The sequence below is a fragment of the Schistocerca cancellata genome, chromosome 11 (genome assembly GCF_023864275.1).
Source record: "Schistocerca cancellata isolate TAMUIC-IGC-003103 chromosome 11, iqSchCanc2.1, whole genome shotgun sequence".
Classification (NCBI taxonomy): Eukaryota; Metazoa; Arthropoda; class Insecta; order Orthoptera; family Acrididae; genus Schistocerca; species Schistocerca cancellata.
Genome location: NC_064636.1, coordinates 17,059,659 through 17,077,837, shown reverse-complemented (window position 1 = coordinate 17,077,837; position 18,179 = coordinate 17,059,659). Strand labels below are relative to the sequence as shown.

Genomic DNA, 18,179 nt, shown 5'->3' with positions numbered 1-18,179 from the left:
ATATTTTTCCTACGAATACCTGTTTATCGTCTGCATTTCTTCTTGGTGAAGCAATTTTAATGGTCATTAGTGTACATCCAGCGAAGGCTGAGGTGAGAATGGTGATGTGTTACTGTAAGGAGAGCAGTATGGGAGGAAACATTTGACATGGAATGTATGAGAACTGTCAAAATTTAAGTACTGTTGTCTGTTAGTAGGTTAAGTATGAAGATGAGATCAGTGTCAAGGAAAGTGGCACGGGATTCGGAATAGGACCGTGTGAAATTTAATTAGAAGAATCTATTCAGAGTTTCCAAAAACTGTAACAGGTTAGTCTTACCGTAAGCTCAAATGGCAAAGATGTCATCGATGTATCTAAACCAAACTAGGTGCTGAAAGCTTACGGGTCCCAGGAAGCCCCCTCCATGGAAAGTTTGACATAGGAAGGAGCCATCCTAGTTCCCACGGTTGTGCCCCTTTCTGTTTATATGTCTGCCCTCAAAGATAAAGTAGTTGCTGGTAAGTATAACATTGATTAACGTGAGCAGGAAGGATGTCACAGGTCGGGAATCAGGTAGGCTCTGGTAGAGGCGGTGTTCAGCTGCAGACAGACCGTGTACATGTTGGATGTTGCAATAGCCACAGGTGGCATCAATGATGAATAGCACGGTGTGCGGTGGGATTGGTACGGGCAGATTTCAGAAGATCTAGGAAATGGTTGGTGCCTTCGATATTGCAGGGAAATCTTTGTAATATGTGTTACAAGTGTTGATCAACAAAGCCAGTTATATGTTCAGTGAGTGCTTTGAAGCCAGTAACTACGGTATGGCCAGGGTGATTGGGTTTGTGGGACGGACAGTCTCAAAAAGCTGTCGTATTTAGTGGTCACCGATCTCAGTTGCCCCGTTTACACCTGTAAGATGTGTCGTCCCGCCAGGATGTTGTCACGCTGGCGCGCGATCGAATTCGTCGTGATGTTCTCCTCGAACTTCCCGGGTACTGTAGTTCCCCTACTGTCAGCTGCACTGATTCGACTCGTTCCTCTCGTAACAGAGTACTCACTCTGCCACGGGTGCAACCGTCGTTCGTCTGCCTTCTGAATTTGTACAGATAACGTAGCATACAGTCTGTGACCAGTCAGGTAATGTGTAACTCTGCTTGGTGGATGAAACAATTGTGTTTTTAGTGTCTCTTTGATGTTGGGCAGACTTTTTATGTTCTCTTGCTTCGACTGAAGTTTCCCGTTAATTTTGCCGCGTTATATTAATATCGTGCTTTTGGCTTCAGTTCCAAATATCCTTCGTACTTCCATTTTTTCTTTAACCGGTATAGAGCACCACAAACCTCTAACCTTCGAACACTGTCTCTGTCACACTGAAACAGCACCGCCACCCCGTCAGTGAGCCTACCGGTCTCCGACGTCGGCGGCACCGGCGAGGCCGCCTCGAACTCGTCCCGACCCGGTGACGGTCGCTGCGAGGAAGACACTCCCGCGTCGGACGTAACGACGTCTCCGGGCGGCGCCACTACTCCGACTCCCGTCTCCGGCGGCGGGTACGGCGACGGCACGGATAGCACCGGCGGGGGAACCGCCGTGGGCAGCGCTGCCGGTGGGGCGAGGGAGGATCGGCACTGTGGTGACGCTGGCTCAGCCTGGGCTGCCAGAAGGAGGCCGCCTCACTCCTACACTGAGCTCAGCGCTATGGCCATAGCGCACTCACCGAACAGGTTGGTAGCACTGCTGCAGAGTGATAAATACCTTCACGAAAATACACTGTGCCATTCTTAATACATCCCACTGTAGTTTTGGCACTTCCCACGGTATCTTACACACATTGTACATCTACGTGACGTCTACATCTACACGATTACTCTGCAATTGACATTTAAGCGCTTGGCAGAGGGTTCATCGAACCACAATCATACTATCTCTCTACCATTCCGCTCCCGAACAGCGTGCGGGAAAAACGAAAACCTAAACCTTTCTCTTCGAGCTCTGATTTCTCTTATTTTATTTTGATGATCATTCCTACCTATGTAGGTTGGGCTCAACAAAATATTTTAACATTCGGAAGAGAAAGTTGGCGACTGAAATTTCGTAAATAGATCTCGCCGTGACGAAAAATGTCCTTGCTTTAATGACTTCCATCGCAACTCGCGTATCATATCTGCCACACTCTCTCCCCTATTACGTGATAATACAAAATGAGCTGGCCTTTTTTGCACCCTTTCGATGTCCTCCGCCAATCCCACCTGGTAAGGATCCCACACTGCGCAGCAATATTCTGACAGAGGATGAACGAGTGTAGTGTAAGCTGTCTCTTTAGTGGACTTGTTGCATCTTCCAAGTGTCCTGCCAATGAAACGCAACCTTTGGCTCACCTTCCCCACAATATTATCTATGTGGTCTTTCCAACTGAAGTTGTTCGTAATTTTAACACCCAGGTACTTAGTTGAATTGACAGCCTCGAGAATTGTAATATTTATCGAGTAACTGAATTCCAACGGATTTCTTTTGGAACTCGTGTGGATCACCTCACACTTTTCGTTATTTAGCGTCAACTGCCACCTGCCACACCGTACAGCAATCTTTTCTAAATTGCTTTGCAACTGATACTGGTCTTCGGATGACCTTACTAGACGGTAAATTACAGCATCATCTGCGAACAACCTAAGAGAACTGCTCAGATTGTCACCCAGGTCATTTATATAGATCAGGAACAGCAGAGGTCCCAGGACGCTTCCCTGGGGAACACCTGATATCACTTCAGTTTTACTCGACGATTTGCCGTCTATTACTACGAACTGCGACCTTCCTGACAGGAAATCACTAATCCAGTCGCACAACTGAGACGATACCCCGTAGGCCCGCAGCTTGATTAGAAGTCGCTTGTGAGGAACGGTGTCAAAAGCTTTCCGGAAATCGAGAAATATGGAATCAACTTGAGATCCCCTGTCGATAGCGGCCATTACTTCGTGCAAATGAAGAGCTAGCTGCGTTGCACAAGAACGATGTTTTCTGAAACCGTGCTGATTACGTATCAATAGATCGGTCCCTTCGAGGTGATTCATAATGTTCGAATACAGTATATGCTCCAAAATCCTACTGCAAACCGTCGCCAATGATATAGGTCTGTAGTTCGATGGATTACTCCTACTACCCTTCTTAAACACTGGTGCGACCTGCGCAATTTTCTGATCTGCAGGTACAGATCTGTCGGTGAGCGAGTGGTTGTATATGATTGCTAAGTAGGGAGCTATTGTATCAGCGTAATCTGAAAGGAACCTAATCGGTATACAATCTGGACCTGAAGACTTGCCCGTATCAAGCGATTTGAGTTGCTTCGCAACCCCTAAGGTATCTACTTCTAAGAAACTCATGCTAGCAGCTTCTGTAGCCGCAAGTTGGCACGTTTCGACCAGCACTTTCACCCGACATCCTGAATTATTTGTCGGAAATATTCCGATCTCCATCTTCCCCCAAAGTTCTTACCGTGTAAGTTGCCTCCAGTACCATTTCCCCTGGCGTCGTAACATGTGTTCCGTCATCCGCCTTTATCTTGTTGTCAGTGTTTTCGACATGTGTCCTCACTGCACTGATTCTGTGGAGAAACTCTTTGCTTCTCATCTTAACAGACCACCTAATTTTGTACCTCATTCTACAGCCCCACGTCTCAAACTCGTTGATCCTCTTCTTCTCTGGTGTCTCCGTAGCCAGTTATTCATTGCCGTACAGTGCTGTTCTCTAAATGTACATCCTCAGAAATATAGTCCTTAAATTGAGACCTATGTTTGGTAGACTTCTTTTGTCCAGAAATACTCTCTTTGCATGTGCTTGTCTGCTTCCTATTTCTTACATCTGTCTGTGGGTGTATTTTTACTTTTTTCCCCCCCCTCATTCTTTCTTTCTTCCCCCCCTCCCCAATGATTTATCTGCGATTTCACATCTGCTGCTCACCATGACTTCCTGTTTGCCTTGTGTACTCATATCTAGGCCTACCTGTGTATTGCTGTTCGTGCACCATCCCCTCAATCAAAATTTTCACAAAAGAGCAATGTCCTGTTTGTTCTTTATTGTTGACTTCTTAGAGGACATCGTAACTGCTTACTTGAGCAGTGCAGGTGATCTTCAACACTCCCTGCATCCCCTATCATTCGTGTTTCACATCCGTACGGAGCAGTTCCCTAAACTTAACAATCTGTTAATCCATTAATCCATTTCTGCAGTGTGTTAGCAGCGTTTCCTTTATATAAAGTCCTTTTGTTTTGTATAATCCTTGCTAGAAAGTGTCACATTGGCAATGACTGGGTTAATATTTCTTTTCTCTTTATGTGCAAGGGTGTATCCCAAAGAAACCAAACTAATTTTTTGGTGGTCAGAGCTCTTGAAGTAATGTGTTTTGCCACTGAGAGTGCACACAGCAAACATTCCATAGTCAGTAAGCTGAGTGCCGTCGCTGAAAGAGGTGAGGACTAGTTTCAGCAGAGTTTGTCAACAGTTGTTTTGTCTGAGTGTTGTTTTTGCAATGGATGATTTTTGTGAACAGCGTGCGGCAGTAAAATTCTGCCTTTTGCTCAGAAAAAATGGAACAGACCGTGAAATGTAAAAAAAAATGTTTATAAGGACAATGCTACAGGGCAGTTTCACCAGTTTTGAAACAGATAAACCAATAGAACATCATTGGTTTACCTGTTTCAAAACTGGTGAAATGTCAGTTGATGATTAACCTCTTTCTGGTCATCCTTCTATGGCCAGAACAAATGAAAATGTTGAGAACATTTGTGCAATCATCAACAGAGATCGGCGACAGACCATCGAAGAAATCGTGGAGATGTTGAGAGTGAGTTAAGTTCAGTGCGGCGGATTGTGACACAAGATTTTAGAATGAAAAGGGTGGGTGCCAAATTAGTGCCACGACTGCTGACTGTTGAACAGGAACAAGGTCACGTGGAAGTATGGTCTGCAAGAAGAGTCCCAAAATGATACAACCTTTTTTTTTTCCAAAATTATCACAGCTGATGAAACTTGGCTCATCAAGTGAAATAAAACATGAAGACAATGCTGATTTGTGTTTTTGATGTGAGAGGAGTCATCCATTCAGAGCTTGCTCTGCAAGGGCAGGCAGTTTAACTAGGCTTTCTTCTTGGAAGTTTTGAAAAGATTCTGCAACATTGTGTGGTGGAAGTGGCCTGATTTGTGGTAGTTGGGTGACTGGTTTTTCCAGCATGACAATGTCCCTGCTCACACAGCCGAGTCTGTACAACTCTTGACAAAAAATGGTATGGCCCCCTTTCCTCAACCCCCATACTCACCCATGCTTACCCCCACACAACTTCTTGGTTTGTTTTCTAGCATGAAAAACTGACACAAAAGGAAAGTGTTTTGCTGATGTTGCTGATGTGAAGAAAAATATGGTAGAGGTGCCATCGAGCATCATAAAATGCAAGTTTAAACAAAGTTTTGAAAATGAAATAAAAGATTAGACAAGTGGAGAGTACTGTGAAGGGGATTGAAGGTTTGTGCTTAAAAATGTGAATAAATAAGCTCAAAGTAAATAAAAAATAAGTTCAGTTTCTTTTGGGTATCCCCTCGTGTATATAATGAAATAATACCGCTTATGAAGTTTCTATTTGATTGGTGACCATGTCTTTGCTGTTGTTGATTTCCAATGTCTTTGAGCTTCAATATACAAAAAGGCAGTGTAACATTTCAGTGCACATAATTTGTTATCGAAGCGACAGTTTGGCTTCAGGAAAGGAGTATCACAAAAAATGCCATCTTTTCCTTCTGTTCATGAGGCACTATCAGTAGGTTCAGGAGAGTGATAGGCATGTCAAGAAAGTAAGAGTACGGAACCATTGACACCCAAAGGGATATTTGTTTCTTCTTCGTCTTCTTCATGGATGGATCACTTAGGACCACGTGTAATTAACATTTGTTGGACTTTCTTTTCGCCCAGTATTCCTTCATAAGCAACGAATGGGCTAGCTTTCGTTGCGTAGACCATGTATGTCGGTTAGTTTTTCTCTCTTCTTCCTGAAAACCCCCTGTGTTTGTGATTTTTCTGATTTCATTTCTGTCGTGTAGATTTGGAGACACCACGATGTATGTTTGTACCAGTTCAGTCTTGTAGTTTTGTTCTTTAAAAATGTATGGATTTTGTGCATTAACCTGTTTGAGTTCGTTCTTTCTAAATGCCCCACGAATTGATTCTTCTCATGCACATTGTGTCTGTTATTTTGGAGATATTTTTATATATTTCTGCACTGGGTTTTGGATAATGCACACCATATTTAGTTCTTGGTCCTAGGATTTTCCTGAGCTTAACCAGACTGAAATCTCAATTTCAGTCACAAACACAGACCAAATAAATCATCATTGATATTTGTTTATTTATTTATTTATTTATTATTATTTTTTTACAGAGTTGATGATATTGCATTTAAGGGCAAGGTGTTGGCAGTGTATTACAATTTCATTTTTCTCAGTTGACTGATAACTCTCCTTTTAGTGCCACATTGAAATAAGTGTTTCTATTCTGAATCCTGCCTGCTGCCAGCTGAGAAATGTAATCCATTTTTTCATGGAAAGGTAAATACATCGTTCCAGCTATTTAATAACACCAGAACTGTTTATGGAGACAGTGTCATGAATCATTGTGATGCATACAAATGGTATTGTGAGTTAAAGCTGGCAGAATGTGAGTCCATGGTGTACAAAAGAGTGACTTTCAACTGATGACTGCAGACTTAAATATAAGGTAGTTGTAATAGTTTCCACAATGAAACTTTGTCTCAAAATCTGGAAGAAAATTCAAAGTGTTTCATGTCGTATGTAAAGTATGCTAGCAGCAAGATACAATCGGTGGCTTCTTTGCGGGATAGCAGTGCAAATACTATCAGTGACAGTGCTGTCAAACAGAGTTACTAACCACAGCCTTCCGAAATTCCTTCACCAAAGAAGATGAAGTAAATATTCTGGAATTTGAATCAAAAACAGCTGCCAACGAGTAACTAATAAGTAGATATCCTAGGATTAGTGAAGTAATTTAAATCACGTAATAAATGCATATCTTCCAGTTCAAACTGTATAAACTGTATACCAGTTAGGTTCCTTTCAGAGTATAGCTCCATACTTAACAATGATACACAATCGCTCGCTTGACAAAAGATCCCTACCCGAAGAAAGGAAAGTTGCACAGGTCACACCAATATTCAAGATAGGTAGTAGGAGTAATACACTAAATTACAGACCCATATAATTAAGATCTATATGCAGCTGGATTTTGAAATACAGTCAACATGGATTTAGAAAACATTGTTCTTGTGAAACACAACTAGCTCTTTACACACGCACAAAGTGCTGAGTGCTATTGACAAGAGATTTCAGATTCATTCAGTATTTCTAGACTTCCAGAAGGATTTGACACTGTACCACACAAGCAGCTTGTAGTGAAATTGCCAGTGCTTATATCGTCTCAGTTATGAAACTGGATTCATGATTTCCTGTCTGAGAGGTCACAAATCGTACTAATTGACAGATAGTCATCAAATAAAACAGAAATGATTGATGGTGTTCTCTAAAGTAGTGTTACGGACCCTCTGCTGTTCCTTATCTATACAAAGGTCTTAAGAGAGAATGTGAGCAGCTGTCTTAAGTTGTTCGCAGATGATGCTGTCATTTGTTCTCTAGTAAAGACATCCAAAGATCAAAACAATTTAGGAAAGAGATCTGTATGGTGCAAAAATTGGCAATTGATCCTAAATAATGAAAATTGTGAGATAATCCACACGAGTGCTAAAAGAACCCATTAAACTTCAGATACACGATAAATCAGTTAAATCTAAAGGCCATAAATTCCACTAAATAGCTATGAATTGTAATTATTAACATCTTAAACTGGAAAGAACACAGAGAATATGTTGTGTTGAAGGCAGACCAAAGACTGCATTTTATTGGCCGAACACTTAGAAAATGTAACAGATATGCTAAAGAGACTGTCTACACTACACTTGTCTGTCCTCTGTTGTTGTACTGCTGCACGGTCTGGGATCCTTACCAGATAGGATTAGCTGAGTACACTAAGAAATTTAAAAGAAGAGCCGCATATTTTGTATTACTGCGAAATAAGGGTGAGAGTGTCACTGACATGATATAGGGTTTGGGTGGACACCATTAAAACAAAAGACTTTTTCGTTGCAGCAGAATCTTCTCACGAAATTTCAATCGCCAACTTTCTCCTCCAAATTTAAAAGTATTTCGTTGGCGTCAACGTTCATAGGGAGAAACAAATATCATAGTAAAATAAGGAAAATAAGAGCTCACACAGAAGGATAAAGGTGTTTGTTTTTTCTGCGCTCTGTTTGAGATTGGAATAACAGAAAATTATTGTGAAGGTGGTTCGATGAACTTTCTGCCAGGCACTTAACTGTGATATGTGGAGTATCCGTGTAGATGTAGATGAGATGGTGAATCAGATCGAAGAAATGGTTAGTGGCACCTGTCGATTGACTTTGCACAAAGTGAACGATTATTTGTAAGAATCTCCACATCTCTTCTGCACGAAATCATTACAAACACTCTCGGTTTTTGAAAGTTGTAAGTGAGGTGGGTAATGAGACAGACCACAGATTGACATCGAATCAACAGAGTTGTCTCTTCACGGGAATTTCTCGAATGCTTCGAACTGGAGAGTGATGAACACATCGACTCTGTTGTGAATGGCGACTAAACGTGGGCGCTCCCTCACAATCGATGGAAAGAACTGTGGTTTTGACCCAAAAAAGCATGGACTGTGGGTTCTGGGACTGTCGAGGGATTTTCGTCATCAAATTTTTGCAGTAGGGGAAATAAAGTTGTCCGGTACTGGAAAACTCTAAAAAAACCACAAAGGACGCCTATAAGAACAAAAGAAGGCTGTAGTTGGTGGCAGGTGTCTGCTTGTAGAATGACAGTGCATGTACCCGCAGGACCAATGTCTCAAAGCAACTCTCGAATTCAGTGAGTTGGAACATTGTCAGCCACTTTGCTCAAAGCTGTGATCTGCCACCTTCAGGTTTTTCATATTTTCACCTCTCTTAAGGGTGAAAAAAGGATTTCTGTCCAGAGTTCCATCAAACAATGGATCAGAGGAAGCAGGAAGTTTTTTTGACAAAGATGCCAGGAGGCCTATCCCTCAGCTTACAAAGTGCATTGAGATTGAAGGTGATTACTCAATAAAACAGTGCTTCATGTCCATATGTGAACTTCTCAAGTTTCATAAATGTGTTATTTACGGTCGCAGGTTCGAATCCTGCCTCGGGCACGGATGTGTGTGATGTCCTTAGGTTCGTTAGGTTTGAGTAGTTCTAAGTTCTAGGGGACTGATGACCTCAGATGTTAAGTCCCATTGTGCTCAGAGCCATTTGAACCATTTATTTGATTTATACTTGACTACCCTTGCTTTTGGTCATGCCTCTTATTTTCCTTGATTTAACAGAAATGGAACATTTGTGTAAGTTGTAACATTACGATGTTAGAGAAAACTTTCAACAATAGTTCACTTCATATCTGGGATGTAGGAAGTAAAAAGTTGTCCGCAGTGTTGACAGTCCAGTAAGAAGTTTGAACGTGACGGGGGTCATTTAAAGTTTGGGGGGGGGGGGGGGGGGGGGTGCTTGCCCCCAAGGTTCTGTTGTGCGGATGATACAAGAAGATAGTGGACACGATGCAAATAATATAGTTGTGAGGCGAGTCAGTAGCCTCAGCATGTGTCATTCAGAGAACATCCAGAATGAGATTTTCACTCTGCAGCGGAGTGTGCGCTGATATGAAACTTCCTGGCAGATTAAAACTGTGTGCCCGACCGAGACTCGAACTCGGGACCTTTGCCTTTCGCGGGCAAGTGCTCTACCAACTGAGCTACCGAAGCACGACTCACAGCCGGTACTCACAGCTTTACTTCTGCCAGTACCTCGTCTCCTACCTTCCAAACTTTACAGAAGCTCTTCTGCGAACCATGCAGAACTAGCACTCCTGAAAGAAAGGATATTGCGGAGACATGGCTTAGCCACAGCCTGGGGGGTGTTTCCAGAATGAGATGGTTCGCAGAAGAGCTTCTGTAAAGTTTGGAAGGTAGGAGACGAGGTACTGGCAGAAGTAAAGCTGTGAATACCGGCCGTGAGTCGTGCTTCGGTAGCTCAGTTGGTAGAGCACTTGCCCGCGAATGGCAAAGGTCCCGAGTTCGAGTCTCGGTCGGGCACACAGTTTTAATCTGCCAGGAAGTTTCATTCAGAGAACATATTTTCTGTTGTGCGACTCTTGTAAAATCGGAATTGTTTTGTTCCAAAATGATCAGCCACTTGGTGCAATGGACCATATTAAATCTCCAGGGCATAGGGTAGATGGAATGCTTTCTTGGAAGTGTGACATTCCAAATATACAGAAACCAAATGCTGCTATCTTCACTATAACAATTGCACCACACAATTTATTCCCCGATGCCTTAACACGTGCGCTATCATCGTGTCACTCCTTCTTATCACTATTTTTCGTATGTTCCTTTCTTTTCAATTCTGTGGAGAACCTTCTCATCACTTGTCTTATCATTCCACCTCATTTTCAACATCGTTCTATAGCACCACATCTTACACGCATTCTTGTCGGGTTTTCCCCACAGGCAGTCACTTCGATACAATGTTGTTTTCTAAAAGCTCAGTCTCTGAAATTTCTTCCTCAAATTAACACCCGTGTCTGATACTAGTAGGCTTCCCGTGGCCACGAATGGCCTCTTTGCCTGTGCTATTCTACTTTTTACACTGTCCTTGTTTTTTCTACATCAAGTATTGTTTTGCTTCCACAGTAACAGAGTGTCATTATTTCACGGTCCCCAACCTCATCATTACCCACCACCGTAGCCGAGGTCACTCACGCGCAACTGTGTGGTGGCTCCTGACCCGGAGGTAAGTCGGTTCGAATCCTGGTGGTGGAAGAAATCTTTACTGCCAATATTTTGCTGGCAGGGGGAGGGGAGGTGGCTGTATAAAGTTTCTGATCACCAGACTTTGTGTCAATCTCCTGGTTTAAATACCAGTCTCTCCACAGTGTCTCGTGCAGTGAGGACACGTGATGCACTCGATGACGAACCGTCCGTCGGACGGGGACGTTAAGGTCGGCAGCCCCTCAGTGCTCTCGAAGAGGAGTGGGCTGTGTGCTGGCAAGGGGTTTCTCTCTCTTCCTTCTCTCATCTTCTCCAACAGGAACATAACATGACACACACACACACACACACACACACACACACACACACACACACATTACAGTCACCTGGACTTAACAGGTGCACATACACACAAAGACCTCATATTTCACGTGTCTGTGGGTGCGAAGGATAGGGAAAACTTTGCCAATTAGGTGGCTGAACGTGCCCTTCAGAGTGTCCCAGCCGTTCGTGCTGTACACCTCTACTTTACTTTTATCTTGTCAGTAAGTAAAATCAGGCAGGGCAGCAACTATAACTGTGCTTCTCGTGAACCTCAAACCCTGTAAACCTATAAAATGACTGTTTATTTCTGCCCTTGTGAGTAAAGAGGGGTAATGTAAATTGTCAGTCGCTCCTTGTGAATGTGCCGAAAAGTGCCTTCTGTTCCTAGTTCCGACTCGGGTTCCTCTTTAGATGCTCTGGAGTGATCTTTTGTGCTTTTGCTTGTCCGACAGGAGGGCCAAGCTGTCTGAGATCCACGCCTACATCATGAGCCGCTTCCCCTACTTCACACGCAGGAAGAAGATCTGGCAGAAAGCGTTGAGCACCATCCTGTCGCACAAAAAGTGTTTCGTCAATGTGCCACAGAAGGGCGGCAACTACTGGATGCTCGGTGAGTCCCGCAGCCGGTTTCAGGGCGGCTGAATGTGACGTCACGTTCTCCTCTTTTCCTACACTTGTTGCTGATAAAAAAAATTAAAAGGTTCTTTGGGTTTCGGTCACGTCAAGTGGCTAAAACACCGTGAGCTTCCGACTGAGCGGCCCGTGTTAAATGTAACCAGTTTTCGTGGCTACAATTCAACTACTTAAGGTGTTCACAGTCGACTATTGTGAATGGGCGTGGAGCTCAGGTTTGTTGCTATATCTCCAACCGAAGTAATATCACTTACCACTTATATGTGTGTCAGGCAAATTACATCTAGTTAATCAAAAAAGTAATATAGCCGAAAAAGTCAAAATACATTTAAAACGTGTTTATTGTATTGTAGATTGACACAGGTTTAGTACCTAAAACATAATGTACGCATGGCTCACCTCAGCTACTGCAGTTGCACCTCGTATAGCTTCCAACAGTTCCTAATATGTACACATTGGTTCAGCCAAATTTATTTGAATTTTCGATCAAAATTTCAAGTCTTTCACAAAACTGATTATAGACTTTGGTCTCACAAATCATCATAGTGGTTGTGGAACAGTTAGCATCTCGGGATATCACAATTCTCATATCAAAATTGTGTGAAATGTGCATCCATAAAAATGTCTTAATTATTTGTATTAATAATTTTACAAATATGCAGTAGATTTAATTCCTAAAATAAATCCTTTGGTTTACAATTGACTGTTTCATACTGACTATCAGTTTTGTACTTATGAATTCCACAAATGATAAATTGGGATTTTGCTTACATTGTTTTTGAGATATTTTTAGTTTGTAGTTCAGTATCTTAATAAATTATTATAATTCCTTTTAAGTTGACTTATTTTCAAACAGTACAGTAATCCAGTAACTTTACAGTAAAAGCTCATGCATTTATGTAACTTCGTGTAAACTATACGAGGTAGTACACATTCATCAGTACGGTTGAAATTCTAGCATCTGTTAAATATTGTCCTATCTGCTACATTACACTTCGCCAGTGCCAAGTGGAGTGAGTACTAATGACCAACTATTACTGCCGGCTGTGATGTCACTTTTGACGACTGTAGTACCGTTTATAGAGATGCGTTATCACCACAGTTGATGCGCACAGTTCAACTCTACTGATTGGCTGTTGTTTTAAGGCTGTAGTTCCACAGTGGTACGTTTCTGATTTACAGGTATCGGGAAATTTTTCCTCAAATCGACATCCCCGACTCTGCTGTGACCTTATTATATACACCGACCTTATCATATACACTCACAGAGAGAATACCAGTATACTGTGAACACCTTCACCAAATACTGGCAGACTGATCCCAGTATTTCTATGCCTGTGCTGTGTGTACATTAAGTTTTCATCTGTTTGCATGCTTTCCTACAGACGAAGTGCAGTGTAAATAGTTGGTGGCTGTAGTGTGCGTGTAACGTTATCGGAAGCAGGGTTGACGTATTGAGTTGCCATTTACTGTTTATCATCACTGATGCCGTACCACAGACAGCAGTGACTTGCACAATGTAAGTGGAACATTTAGTGCCATTTTGTAGTGTGCTGTGATGAGTCTTGTTTCTGCCTGTGGTGCTGAGATGGACACCAGTCTGTCTGTAGGTGACACGGTGAAAGGTCAGGGGAAGAGGCGATTCACGAGACCCGTACCTCGCCAACTCGTGGAGTCGTGGTATGGGGAGTTGTCCTGTATGATAAGAGGACAGATTTGTAATGAAGAGGCTGATGCTTCCCATTGTGTGGCAAGAATGCCAAGCACTGTTGTCATACTCTTTGTGACCAGGGTAGCAAATGCCAGTATAATACAAGACCTCGCAGTGCACCTCGAATGCCTCGAGGAATATACGGATCCTGGACTGGTTTGCCCAGTCCTCTCATTTGCCACTCATAGGGAGTTCCCAGGTGCTTGTCACACCTCATATTGGTGTTGATGAAGAACCTCAGTCTCTAATGGAATGGAAATTTAATCATTTAACACTAATTACATGATGAACATCTCCAAAAAGTTGGACATATTGTAGTATTCCTTTGCGGTATAACATACTCCATTGTCCCTATTGAATCTCTTCTTCCATACAGTATTTTCACTCAACTACTGTTTCATTTTATTTGTTGTTAGATCGAAGACTTGCAGCAAGCAGGGCTCAGTATGTCATTGTCAATGAAGAGAAATTTCAGACATGAAAAAACTTCAAGCATACCTCGAGGGAATTTTACAGGACCATTGCTGTACATAATATGTACAGGGTGAGTCACCTAACGTTACCGCTGGATATATTTCGTAAACCACATCAAATACTGACTAATCAATTCCACAGACCGAACGTGAGAAGAGGGGCTAGTGTAATTGTTTAATACAAACCATACAAAAATGCGTGGAAGTATGTTTTTTAACACAAACCTACGTTTTTTTAAATGGAACCACATTAGTTTTGTTAGCACATCTGAACATATAAACAAATACGTAATCAGTGCCGTTTGATGCATTGTAAAATGTTAATTACATCCGGAGATATTGTAACCTAAAGTTGACGCTTGAAACCACCGACGTTCAGTTACGTGTTGTAACAAACATGGGCCACAGTCGGCGAGCAGCATCTGCAGGGACATGTTTACGATGACGACCGTGTTTACGAGTGTGGCTGTAGTGCACTGTTGTGGTATGGTCTAGCTGTCGCAGTGTCCGCATGTAGCGCTTGCTGCTATTGTTATTCTGCATTCGTCTCCGCATGCAGACCAACTGTAGTACACCGTGTTACCAGACGTCTGTGATAGTGTAGTGTTTTAGGAACTGTGACCATGGTGTATTCGAACTCTGAAAAGGCGGAGATGATACTCATCTATGGCGAGTGTCGACGAAATGCAGCTGAAGCCTGCAGGGTGGATGCAGAACGGTACCTGGACAGAGAGCATCCAACGTGCCGCACATTGCAAAACATCTACCGCCAACTGTATGCAACAGGTATGGTCGTAGCACGCAAACGGGTCCGTAACAGGCCCGTCGCAGGAGAAGCGGGTGCAGTTGGTGTGTTAGCTGCTGTTGCCACGAACCCACTCATGAGTACACGGGACATTGCGAGAGCCGGTGGACTGAGTCAAAGTAGTGTCATGCGCATACTGCATCGCCACCGCTTTCATCCGTTTCATGTGTCGCTACATCAGAAATTACATGGCGATGACTTTAATCATCGAGTGCAATTCTGTCAATGGGCATTAACAGAGAATGTGTTGCAGTTCTACCTGTTTACCGATGAAGCGGGTTTCAGAAACCACGGGAAAGTGAATCTACGGAACATGCATTACTGGTCCGTGGACAATCCTCGCTGGCTCAGACAGGTAGAGCGACAGCGACCGTGGACTGTATATGGTGCGGAATCATTGGCGACCACGTCATTGGTCCTCACTTCATTGCAGGGGCCCAAACAGCTGCAACATACATCGCATTTCTACAGAATGATCTGCCAACGTTGCTCAAAAATGTCCCACTGGAAACGCGTCAACGTATGTGGTATCAGCATGACGGTGCACCTACACATTCCGCAATTAACACTAGGCTGACCCTTGACAGGATGTTCGACGGGCGTTTCATAGGACGTGGAGGATGCATAAATTGGCCAGCCCGTTCTCCTGATCTTACACCTCTGGACTTCTTTCTGTGGGGTACGTTAAAGGAGAATGTGTACCGTGATGTGCCTACAACCCCAGAGGATATGAAACAACGTATTGTGGCAGCCTGCAGCGACATTACACCAGATGTACTGCGGCGTGTACGACATTCATTACGCCAGAGATTGCAATTGTGTGCAGCAAATGATGGCCACCACATTGAACATCTATTGGCCTGACATGTCGGGACACACTCTATTCCACTCCATAATTGAAATCGGAAACCATGTGTGTATGTGTACCTCACCCCTCATGGTAATGTACATGTGCGTCAGTGAGAAATACCAATAAAAAGGTGTTAGCATGTGGACGTAATGTGCTGTTCCAGTCTCTTCTGTACCTAAGGTCCATCACCGTTCCCTTTGGATTCCTACGTAATTCGGTGCTCTCAGATACACACGATCGAACAGTGGAGTGGTACTCAAGTGTCAACTTTAAGTTACAATATCTCCGGATGTAATTAACATTTTACAATGCAACAAACGGCACTGATTACGTATTTGTTTATATGTTCAGATGTGCTAATACAACTAACGGGGTTCCATTTAAAAAAATGTAGGTTTGTGTTAAAAAACATACTTCCGTGCATTTTTTTATGGTTTGTATTAACCAATTACACTAGCCCCTCTCCTCACGTACGGTCTGTGGGATCGATTCGTCAGTATTTGATGTGGTTTACTAAATATATCCAGCGGTAATGTTAGGTGACTCACTCTGTATATGTCACCTAAAGCTTAACATTGTAAGCTCAACAACACTTTTTGCCAGTGGTTTTATTCTATACGGTACTCACAACACTAAGAAAATTGAAGCGAAGCGCAGGAAGCCGTGCAGAGGATCTATGCTTGGTACAGGAATTGGCAGTTGACGCTCAATGTAAATAAATGTAACTAATCATGCATAAATAGATGGAAAGAACCATTTTTGAATGATTACACAAGTACCAATCAATCATTTGAAAGCAGTTACATCCATCAATTAATTGTGCGTATGCACTAGAAGCAATTGAACTGTCGATCGGGCCTCGGAGACCGTACGCGTTCTCTACATTCCTCTTCCAGTGCTCTCTGTTCCTGGCCTTCGTAGTCCATTCTCCTTTACTCGGGTCCACTGTCATCGCGTCCTCGGCGATGTCGTCCATCTGTCTGGTCCGTGGCCTTCCTCACTTCTGTCTGCCCCCTATGGATCCAGAGAATGCTACTTTAGGTAGTCGTTCCTCCTCCATCCTAATTATATGTCCGGCCCACATCTGTCTCCTCCTCTCATCCTTTGGCTAATATCAGCCTATTGATACAGCTCCTCCAGTTCCTGGTTTTTAAGTATTCTTTACTCCTGCGATTCTGAATCTCTCTTGGGTCCAAAAATTTTCCTTAATATTTTCCTTTCAAAAACTAATAATTTTTGTTCATCTGCTTTTCTAGATGTGAAGCATTCTGACCCATAAAGAGCTACTGGCAGAATTATACTCTGATATAGCCTAAGTTTGAAGCTTCTGGAAACATCTCTACCGGTAACACATCCCGTAGGCCAAAATAAGCTTTATTCGATGCTGCTCTCCTTACTTTAATTTCAATTTCCATTTTATTCTGTTCATTGATGATGCTTCCCAAATATTTGAAGGTGACTACTCTTTTAAGTGAGATCATCAACTGACAGTGGACTGCCATCATTGGGTGTCTTGGTCACGACCATGTACTCTGTTTTATTCTCATTAATTTCTAATCTTGCTTTCCTTGCAGTGTTTCTGTAGGAACTTGTCACGAGTTGTAGCTCTTCTTTGTTTCCACCTATTAGAACAATATCGTCCACATAAGCGAAATGATGTATTTTATTCCTACCCATCTTTACTCCAACTGAGTTTACTTTTTGGCACTCTCTATCTGTCTGTTCTAAAACCAGATTGAAAAGTATTGGAGTTAAAGCATCTCCTTGTCTAAGGGCTGTTCTGACTTCAAACTCCTTTGCACTCCTGTGTCAGTCTTTACTCTGCAGTAGATTTCTTCCAAGCACATCTTTACTAGGCATATTAACTTTCCAGGAAAATGAAAATCTTTGATAACCCCGGTTATTGTGCTCTCTCATCTACACTGTCGTAAGCTTTTTCAAAGTCGACAAATACCGTGTCGATGTCAATCCTATGTTCCCGTGCTTTCTCAGTTATCCTTTCGAGTGTAAAAAGGTGGTCACTAGTTGACCCGTCTCTCGTAAAACCACACTGATAGGCACATATAATTTCTTCAGCTAGTGGTGTCCAGTCCAGAAGACCATTCTTTTTTAAAACGGGGCAGATTACGGCCGTTTTCCAGTCGTCAGGCATTTTCTCACGTTCTCACACTTTCCTTATCAATTTCGCAATTCTTTGTATCGATTCTGGCCCTCCATTTTTTTACTGGTGGAATGCACTCACTCCGTCTTCAGGCCACAAGTGGCCTACCGGGACCATCCGACCGCCGTGTCATCCTCAGAGGAGGATGCGGATAGGAGGGGCGTGGGGTCAGCACACTACTCTCCCAGTCGTTATGATGGTATTCTTGACCGAAGCTGCTACTGTTCGGTCGAGTAGCTCCTCAATTGGCATCACGAGGCTGAGTGAACCCCAAAAAATGGCAACGGCGCATGACGGCCCGGATGGTCACCTATCTGAGTGGCG

The 18,179-nt window shown here is 42.9% G+C and overlaps 1 protein-coding gene across 1 annotated transcript in view; it reads left to right on the top strand.

The window, feature by feature from the left end:
- Window positions 1-18,179, top strand: part of LOC126108830 (uncharacterized) — a 181,290-nt gene that overhangs the window by 142,914 nt on the left and 20,197 nt on the right. Inside the window, exons 22-23 of the mRNA XM_049914194.1 lie at window positions 1,363-1,707; window positions 11,675-11,832. Of these exons, the coding sequence (XP_049770151.1) occupies window positions 1,363-1,707; window positions 11,675-11,832 (503 nt within the window). The remainder of the gene's footprint in view (window positions 1-1,362; window positions 1,708-11,674; window positions 11,833-18,179) is intronic.